We start from the raw sequence: 10,728 nt of genomic DNA on the forward strand, positions 1-10,728 counted from the left end.
ATATAAATAATATAAATATTAAAAATTAAAGTTTTAAAATATAAATATTAAAGAAAATTTTATAAATAAAATTTTAATTAACAATAAGTAGAATAAGATAAATGAATATTAAGTAATATAAATAACTAAATGTAATCTATCAAGAACATTAAGAAAGTAAATATAAATTTAAAAATTAGATGTCATTTCATCTAATATGAAAATGACAAATATTTATTTTAAAATCAAGAAGAATGTGAGTGGAATAGAGATGTCAAAATTAGTCAATGCGACTTACACAAGTTGGCTCACCATGACCTTGGTTAAAAATGAATTTGCTTAATCCGATTCACTTTTTTGTGAGTTTAAAATTTTGTAATCTAACTTGACCTACTACAAATTGGTGGGCTAGACAATTGACTCACTTAAGAATGTTTTTTTTTTCTAAATTATTTTATATATTTACTTGACTTATTATTTTATAGCAATGCAATTAAAGTGTTCATCTATTTTATCAAACATTATTATAAAGATAATAATTGAAGATTAAAGTATCAACTTACATAATTTGGTAAATAAAGAAATTAAACATAAAGGGTATTGAAACATTATGAACATCATTCTATTATTCAAAAGATCAAATTGTCAATTTACACAATTAGAAGTAGTGAATAATTATAATAAAAAGAATTGTGAAAAATGATAAAATATTAATAAAGAGTTGTTGTTGGTAGGTTGTGAATTAACTCACCTTCAACTTTATTGGAATCTGTTTAATCCGTAGATTAAGTGAGTCATGTCAACTTGATTCACATTTAAAAAAAAAATTCTTTCCAATTCCACTCAATCTGGTGATGAGCCAGATTGACTCACAAGTTGAAACTATTTTGACATTTTAAAATATGATTTAGTATGACTTTAAAGGAGATAATTATTTATTAAAAATGATAAGAAAATTAAATATATGGCTGTCAGTATGTATATTTTCATTTGGTATGTGTAATTTTCCTTTTGAAATTCGTAAATCCTAATTGCCAATTTTACTTAAAATAAAAGTATTAAGTTGCAAATATTTTTACAATAATTCTCTAAGTTTTAATTTACCTATTATATACAATTTATGATATAGTTAAAATATGACTTTATCATGTATAAAATCCTTTAAATAAACATGCCCAGGGATAAACAATAATATTGGTTAAAAATATTAACTGTAAAAAATAACTAAAAGGATTTACAAAAACTTGATGAAAGTTTTATACTTTCCTTTCCTCTTATTCTTTGCAAAAATTTACCAAAACGTGCATATTGACATATTTAGTCACTTTGAATTTAAAATAAACATTTTAAAAATAAATAAACTAAACAAATATATATATATATATATATATATATATATATATATATATATAAAATAGGATTCCACTTCCGATCTCAATTTCAATCCGATCCTCGCGCTTTATTTGTATTTTTCATGTTAAGAAAAAATAGTTAAATTTTTTATAATATATTATAATATATATAAAAGTCAATATATGTATAGTAATTTGTATTTGAAGTTGAATAAGAATATAAAAGTCATTTATGGTGCACTCCAGTGTTTGTTTATGGATTAAATATATGTAAGGAAATGAATAAAATAGAAAGGAACAAATATAATTATTTTAGTTAAAGCACTTCAAACGTAACCGTTTTTTAATCTCCGGATCCTTCACGCGAACTTGCACTCCCTCTCCCTCTTCGTCTTGACTCTTCAATCTTTGCCTTCTCCCAATTCTCAATCATCACCAACAAAGCACCACACGCATACCATGACCCTTTCTTTAATCGCCACTACCCTCATTCCCACTTAATGCATCCTTTCTGCTGTGTCTCCGTCGTCTCCGACCACTCTTCTCCGATCACCCTCGACATGCCCCCTATCCCTGCCGCACCCAGATCCGACCCCGCTCACCGGCCAGGACAAGCCCTTCACTCTGTCACCAACGGTGGCGAAAGCGGCCGCGCGCACCCCCTGCCGGTTCCGGCCGTGGTGGATGTCAGGATCAAAGACCTTGTGGGGAACGGAATCTCCGGGATTCTGCACAAGTGGGTGAACTATGGCAAAGGATGGAGAACGCGCTGGTTCGTGCTTCAAGACGGTGTCCTCTCCTACTACAAGATTCATGGACCCGACAAGATCATCGTAAACTCCGAAACCGAGAAGGGATCGAAGGTCATTGGCGAGGAATCTGCGCGACTGATCTCTCGTAACCGCAATTCGAATCACGTCGATCGTCGCAGAAAGCCCATTGGCGAAATCCATCTTAAGGTCAGTTTCATCATTTGTTTTTTTTTTTTATTCTCTTCCATTTGTATTTTTCCCCTTTTAATTTCGGTTCAGTTTGAGTTACGACTCTGGGAGAGTACCAGTTACGAAATTGAAAATTCAGAAGTTGTAATTACTGAGCCTCTACATGTATGTATATGAATCTGAACATCCGCTTTATGTGATGAGTTTTTAAGTGATGATCTATGGAATTAGTTATTAATAAAGCTTTAAAATGCACTCCTCACAGATTTGTAGTTTATAATGTGATCCTATTCGGAGTGCTTTCTCTGGAGGATACATGTGGTTTTGTATCAAAAGAAAGTTTTGAATTGTGAGTTTGGAATGAAGACATATGTGGCTGCTATTGCTGGCATAGAGATTGTAAACCCTTTGGCCGTTTTGAAACATTGCTTATTAATTTATAAGATGGGATGTCAGTTTATATATAGAAACTTCAATGTGGTGGGTGGCGTGACGGTTTTCTTTCTCTTGGGGTTGTGAGTGGCGGATTGTGTTTGTTATGTTCATCTCGGTGTTTTTGTGTAGGTTTCGACTATTCGTGAGAGCAGGTCCGATGACAAGCGATTCTCTGTCTTCACTGGGACTAAGAGACTCCATTTGAGGGCAGAGACTTCTGATGATCGGGTGGCGTGGATGGAGGCCTTGCAGACAGTGAAAGATATGTTTCCCCGGATATCAAACAGTGATTTAATGGCTCCAGTGGACAATGTGGCTGTTTCGACTGAGAAACTGAGGCTTCGGCTTATGGAGGAAGGAGTGAGTGAGGAAGCCATCCGGGACAGTGAACAGATAATGAAAAATGAGTATGCTGCGCTCCAAAACCAGCTTCTGCTGCTTAAACAAAAACAGGTGGCTCTAATCGACACTTTGCGGCAATTAGAGGTACCTTTAATGAAAAGTAGAAAACTTGAAGCCAATCAAACTGGTTATTCTTGGTGGATTTCTACTACTGCACAGAAAGCTGGTCATTCTTAGTACTCTTAAGATTAGGGGCAAAGAAAGGAGGGGGCCATGTCTTTCTCCTTCTCGTTTAAAAGAAAATAGAGAATTGTGTATTATCTTCCTGTCAAATGTCATATGTGTAATTTCTCTAGTTTTCCCATGCTTTTTCTTCTACTGCTGTACACAATCTACTGCTAAGTCTAATGGTGTGTTCATGAGTTCATTTGTCATAGGTGCTACAGCAATTAATAATATTCAGTGTTCTTCTGTCAAATTCTTTCCTTTTCGTATTGAATTGGTTTGTAATGGACTATTAGTTCCTTATCTCGTATTGAGTCTTTCTTTAACCAGTTAGATGCCTCAAGTAGGGGTTTGGTATGATTGTATAGTGTCTAAGTTATAAATCTTAAATCCGAAAAGGATATAAGTTGTGGTTAGTAGGTCTTGAGGCTCTTTTTATTCTTTGACTTGAAATGAATTTCGATCATATTACTAGCAGAGTTCTGTTAGAAATAAATCATTGGACGGTTGAACTTATATCATACATGCACAGCTGAATGTTCTTTATAAAAAAAAATTGTATAATTGGAAATGAGACACTAACGAGATATATTTCTGGGCTGTAGAAGTTTTCAACCAGTTAATAGCCCTGCATGCAAGAGCGCAGCAGATTGAGTATTCATAAAATGCTATACCTAAGTTTTACTGTTCTTATATTTTTGTTCATCCAATTAGCCTGTTTACCTTAATGTATAAGCAAAAATTTCCAAAGGTAAATAATAATAGATCGCCATGTTTTCTGCATTAATGTTTTTACAAATGTGCCTTCCTGTGATTGTACTCATCCCCCCTTTTAATTCCAAATTGCAATTTTTATTTTCATTCGGAGAGAGTCAGTGGACATGGTTAACTTTGAAACAGAAATTATTTCAATATTTATTGGTAAGGTTTGTGATCTCTAATACTAGAGTCCATCCATTGAATTACTATATTTCAATAGCTTAAACAAAATATTTTTCTTCGGACTGTGGAGAGTTTCCGTTTGATCTTTAGTTTTAATTGCTTCTTTTTACTTGTTGATATATTGATTACGGTTAGCATTTTGTTCTCCATGTGAAGTAAAAAAATTTCTCTGTACTTCATTATTGTAGACAGAAAAGGTTGATCTGGAGAATACTGTGGTTGACGAAAGCCAAAGACAGGTTAATGATCAAGAGGTTTCCTCTGGATTAGGGCAGGAAAAATCTAGTGGTAAGTGCTTGAATGTTGACCCTTTCATTTAATTAAGATCTTTTCATTGCGTGGTTTTTGGTTGTGCATTTTGTTGAAAATAGAAGTACTTAAATGAATGCTATTATCTTTGATACCCTGTTTTATTATGAATTATTTCCATTTTCTTTTGCATTTAAACTTTTTGATCCAGAAGAAAGTGGAACTGAGTCGGAGGATGACAATGAGAGAAATGATGCAGCTGAGGAAGAAACAGATGATGAAGATACTGCCTTTTTTGACACTCGGGATTTTCTGTCATCGTCGAATTCTTTTAAAAGTAATGCTTCTGATATTAGAGTCTCCTCTTTCTCTTCTGACGATGAAGGACTCTATGCTGTTGAATCAGAGGAGGATATAGATCCTTCCATTAAATCTGTTGGATTCAACTATCCTTACGTTAAGCGACGAAAGAAATTACCTGATCCTGTTGAAAAGGAGAAAGGTGTCAGTCTTTGGTCAATGATTAAGGATAATATTGGGAAGGATCTAACAAAAGTTTGCCTTCCTGTTTATTTTAATGAGCCTCTCTCCTCTTTGCAAAAATGCTGTGAAGAAATGGAATACTCATATCTTCTAGACCGAGCATATGAATGGGGAAGAAGGGTAAGTCTAAATATGGCATCCCAAGTCATGTTGCCCGGTTTTTAACTTTGCTGTTAGTTCTTCAATTTGTATTTCTCGGTGCAATGCTCTAAGTCTTTTAGTTCGTTGATGATGTTATGCAGGGTAATAGCCTCATGAGAATTCTCAATGTTGCTGCTTTTGCTGTATCTGCCTATGCTTCGACTGAAGGAAGAATCTGTAAACCATTTAACCCATTACTAGGGGAAACATATGAGGCTGACTTTCCGGATAAAGGCTTTCGATTTTTCTCAGAGAAGGTCCAAGCTAATGCTTGACATGGATATTATCGAATAGTTGATCTTTTTCTTGATTATTTTATCATATATATATATATATATATATTTGTCTGTATGTATGTATTTTATCATGCAATGCTGCACAAAGAAGGTGAAAAGCATCAAATTAGCATTTTGGTATAAAAATGTTGGGAATGTAAAGGCTAGCAAGTGCTTAGTGCTAGACTTACCTATAAACCTATCATTGAAAGGCCACCTGTGAGAATTACAAGGGGTGTGTGTTTGTGTGTGTGAAATGTGACTGTTTTGATCTGAACTTATTGTTTGTTTAAATCCTACATATCAGTATTCATTAATGATGATTATTTGAAGTCCTTAGAACTTCCTGCTTCTGGATTAAAAGGAAAAAAAGTTTCCAAAGCACGGTTTGAAGGAAAAACTCGAGTATAATCTTAAAACTACTGCTTTCTTAATTTGATGAATGACAATTGATGTGATTGAGTGCTTAAATTATGTATAACTTGATGAAAGGCAGTACAATTTGAAACAAAGGATATGATTATGCCTTTTTAATATATCTGTTTCCATTTTGAAATTATTATATTTCTTCTTTCTCTCAGGTCAGTCATCACCCAATGATAGTTGCATGTCACTGTGAGGGTACAGGTTGGAAATTTTGGGGAGATAGCAACTTAAAGAGTAAATTTTGGGGTCGGTCAATTCAGCTTGATCCTGTTGGCATTTTGACTTTGGAATTTGATGATGGTGAAGTATTCCAGTGGAGTAAGGTATTTTTAACTACTTCCACACTACCATGCATCCAATGGCCTCAAAGAAAATGCTGTGTGCAGATTTGGTTCTAAACTGATATGGAACTTTTCGTTCAGGTTACTACATCAATATACAATCTCATATTGGGAAAGCTGTATTGTGATCATTACGGTACAATGCGGATACAGGGAAATCAAGATTACTCATGTAAACTGAAATTCAAGGAACAGTCTATAATTGATCGAAACCCTCACCAGGTGCCCAATATCTGTTTCACGGAGTCCATCTTGATTGTCTTTACTTTATGATTGGCATTAAATTTGTTCTAATATAGTACTTGACATGTGAACTTCTCTCAGGTTCATGGTATTGTTCAGGACAGAAATGGGAAAATATTGTCTACTTTGCTCGGAAAATGGGATGACAGCATGTATTATATAAATGGAGACTATAGTGGGAAGGGAAAAGGTTATGAATCAATGTCAGATGCCCATTTAATATGGAAGCGGAGCAAGCCACCCAAGTTCCCCACTAGATATAGCTTCACTCGGTTTGCCATCACATTAAATGAACTCACCCCTGGATTAAAGGTCCCTTTTTTAACTCATACTTTCTCTTGTATAGCCAGTTTATCTTCCTATTCTTTTTCTTTATAGTATAAAAATAGTCCGTATTTTCCAACTCGGTAACCCCATTATGAGTGTTGCGTTCAGTAAGGACATGTTGTGATCATTTATATATCATGAAAGAGCTATGAAGTATGAAATAATTGAAATTTAACATTAAAGGACCGAAGTATCCATATTATTATTTTGCATATTATGAGTACTTGTACTCATCTATTATCACTTATTTGTGCATACATAGGATAAGCTGCCACCAACTGATTCCAGGTTAAGACCTGACCAAAGGCATTTGGAAAATGGCGAGTATGAGATGGCAAATTCAGAAAAATTGCGACTTGAACAGCGTCAACGTCAGGTAATTATGTCATTCTACTTTGTGGTGTTTCCTTTGTTGGCTTCACAGGGAGTACATTGAATAGATATGTTTTAGAGTGGGAACATGATATGGAGTGTTATATATTTTGGTTTAGAACAAAATTGAAACGGGATTAAAACATGAGTGGACTTATATCATATTAACTTCTTTAAAAGTTACAATTTTTAACCTTTGCAAGCTAATCTTAATATATATGTTAAGTAGATCTTAGTTGTGATAAGGGTGAAAATAGAATACAAAATAGAACCGAACTTATCTGTCAAATTTCATCTGATGTTGGTTGGTCAACTGTCAAATGCTACCAAGGGTGAGAGTAGATTATTTAAGGTACGATTAGACAACTTTCTGCATAAGAACTTAGAAGAAAAAAAAACAAGGTTTCTTAAGTTAAAATTAGATTATACATATTTAAAAATAAGAATTTAGAAAAATTAAGATAACTTTCACAAATTAGCTTATGCATAAATTATTTTTATTTATAGGAAAATTAGTATAAATTTTTTTTCAATAAATCCCTTACAAAGAATTTCATCCAAAGATACCTTAGTACTTCACTTGCTTGTTAGAATGCCTTAAATCTGACTATTCATCAAATACAACTACTTGTGGAAAAAAGCCTTAATAGTGATAGCTATTGCTCATAAAGTAGCACTAACTGTTTTACTTTTTAATAGAAACATTTTTTACCGAGTTGCTCTGAATGTGCGATCACTTATCTGGCCTAGTATCATTTTGTGCAAGTTGATCTTTTCCCTATTTTGATCGTGCAACCTCTCTCAGTGCTATGGTATTAACACTTTTTGTTTTCACGATAACTAAATGAGATGTGTAAAGGATGAGCTCTATGGTATGTTTCGATGACTTCTTTATTTTTCAATCTGGCTTTTAGATGAAAAAAATATGAAGAAAAAAGTGAAATTAACTTCTTCCTAAGTTAAAATTTATTTTTGCATAATCTACCTACTCGTACAACATTTCCATATATTTTCTTCAAAACTTCTTCTTGTAACTTGTTTATAAATTAATTTTAAATTGTGAAAAAGTTAATTTTATTTTTTCCGAAAAGTTCATGGAGAAGTTTGTCCAAACAGACAAGGTTATAAAATTTTCAATCCTTGACTTTGTGGGAGAGGAGATTGTTAAAATAAATGTAGTGGATTTGCAGTTATATATTTGAATTTCCAAAGTAAGCGAGAAGTAGAGTTTGAAAAATAAATTGGTAACCAATGATTAAGAAAATTGATATTTGTTTGAATGGGATTCAGGCTCGGAAAATGCAAGAGAGCGGTTGGGAACCACGGTGGTTTTGTAAGGATAAAGAGAGCGGTTCCTACCGCTACTTGGGAGGGTATTGGGAGGCTCGAGAACAAGGAAATTGGAACTCATGTCCTGACATTTTTGGTCAAATTCCTTCTGATCATCATCTCTTAGACGAAGGTTAATGATTTATTCACTGTAGTTTATCAATATTTTACCTTCTATTCTTTTAACTGATGAAATTCATCATAGTCAATCATTTTAAAATATGAGCAGGTAATAATGTAATTGTTTTTCAATTTCTAGCCTCAGTCATTTTATATCCTCATGATTGTTATTGTTAATATTAGTATTAGGACTACGTTATGAAAAAGAAAAGGTTAGGTTCACATACTTTTCTTTTTCTATCAGCAAATTATATTATATATTTATAATCGAAGTATTTAGGATGCTTCTTCTCATATATTACATATGCATAATATACAAAGTCACACATTCTTGAAAAATCTGTTCCTGCCCATTTTCCACCCAAACTAGATTAAGTTTTATAATATATCATGTCTATGGGAATTTTAGTTCATACAAATATCTTTGGTAAACAACTCTTCTCAGTTTGCATATTTTTGGAACTCATTTTTTGACTTTTAAATTGTGTAATCCAGAAGTCAAAATTGAATTGTGTAATCTAGAAACCACTTTTTCTATTAAAAGAACTTCTAAATTGCATAATCCAAGTACTCTCAAATTTTGGAAGTCAGTTTTTATTTTTCGATTACACAGTCTGAAAGTCATTGAATTGTGTAATCTAAAAATCATCCTTTTAGAAAAAAAAAATGAAATTATAGAATTCAGAAGTATCTTTTACTTCTAAATCGCCCAATTCAAAAACTTATATCAAAAGTTATTTTTGATTTCCGAAAGTTTTCACCAATAAAAGTGCGAGAAGAAACTTATGGGTGTGTAAGAAGAAGAAAGTACCCTAATTTTAGCATAACAATGGCCCAGAAGGCCCCAAATTAAATTCGGGTTGACTTTTAATTTGTGCTTTACAAATAAATTTGGATGGTATAAATTAGAAAAAGAGTAATATTTTATGTTTCTTTTTGTCTTGACAGTTTTATTACAGAAGACTAAACAACTAGTCCCAAAATTTCAATCTGGTAATGAACTTTTGGAAATGGGAATAAGAATTATATCTGACTATTTACTTTCACCATATGTAGAAATTGAATAAAAGTTCAATTTTAACAAGAAATAATGTCAATCCACTAATCATATCACAGCTAAATTTTATCTATTTGACTCACTTTTACTATGGGGAACCGGTCTCTATATTTGGGCTTGCGACTAAATCAAGATACATAATCATAAAGATCAAACGGAGAATTTCCTTTTTGCACCACCGTGCTTTTCTTCTTTATCTCTCCACAAATGGTTTAAAGTTACTTTCGAATTTTGCAATTTAGAAATCTTTTTGATTTGAATAATCTACCTAAAAACATACATTATATTATATAATCTAGTATAGTAATTTGTTTGGAAGCTTTTTTCTTGAAAAAATGAATATAGACTGTGCCCTAGAATATATTTTTAGATTTATACAATTCAAAATTTTTTTTTATTTTTTTATAAAATAAGAGATTTTGGATTACGAAATCCAAAAAATACTTTCAAATTGGATAAGTAGAGGTTATCTTTTGCATAGAAAAAGACCTTTTAATTGTGTAACATAGAAGTATCTTCTGAATTACATAACCTGAAGGAGATTGCTAAAGTAGAATTCAAATGTTTTACCACAATGGCAGGGGAGTGGCAGCAGCAGGAAGGGATGACAATAAGAGAAACAGTTTGGTCTTTTAGACACCCACATGACTGCAGCAACAAACTATAGGGGTACAAAAATGAAACAGGTCAATGATGCCGTAAATTAGGCAGCTTCTTCCTGCACCTCCAAAACTTTTGTCTTGCACCCTCAAAATATTTTTCTCATTTTATCTCTTCTAGACCCTACATTCTTAAAGTTAAAATTGACTTTCGAATTGTGCAATTTAAAAGTCAGAAATAATTTTTTGATTATGCAATTTGGAAGCCAAATAACTTTTGGATTGTATAATTTAAAAACTATTGTTTTGAAGAAGAGAAATATTGAATTGTACAGTTTGAAAGTAATTTTAACTTGCAGATTATATAATCCAAAAGATAAAATGACTCCCTAATTATAGAATCTAAAATTTATTTTTTACTTGGGATTAGGGTGCAGGAAGAATTTTTGAATGCATAAGATTATACAGTTTTACTAAAATGAAAGGAGTT

At 32.5% G+C, this 10,728-nt stretch overlaps 1 protein-coding gene across 2 annotated transcripts; it reads left to right on the forward strand.

Annotated features, from left to right (window-relative positions):
* The first annotated feature begins 1,665 nt into the window (after positions 1-1,665).
* Positions 1,666-8,714, forward strand: LOC114194357 (oxysterol-binding protein-related protein 1C-like). 2 transcript variants are annotated; one of them, XM_028084524.1, is made up of 10 exons: positions 1,666-2,290; positions 2,837-3,193; positions 4,405-4,504; positions 4,677-5,128; positions 5,251-5,406; positions 6,006-6,173; positions 6,273-6,413; positions 6,516-6,746; positions 7,024-7,137; positions 8,424-8,714. In XM_028084524.1, exons 1-10 carry the CDS (start codon positions 1,832-1,834, stop codon positions 8,598-8,600), a joined length of 2,355 nt encoding a protein of 784 aa, XP_027940325.1. In that variant the 5' UTR covers positions 1,666-1,831; the 3' UTR covers positions 8,601-8,714. The 2 variants fall into 2 exon arrangements, with proteins under 2 accessions (XP_027940325.1, XP_027940326.1); XM_028084525.1 differs by having other exon boundaries at positions 4,680-5,128.
* Positions 8,715-10,728: the final 2,014 nt, after the last annotated feature.

The sequence above is a fragment of the Vigna unguiculata genome, chromosome 8 (genome assembly GCF_004118075.2).
Source record: "Vigna unguiculata cultivar IT97K-499-35 chromosome 8, ASM411807v1, whole genome shotgun sequence".
NCBI lineage: Eukaryota > Viridiplantae > Streptophyta > Magnoliopsida > Fabales > Fabaceae > Vigna > Vigna unguiculata.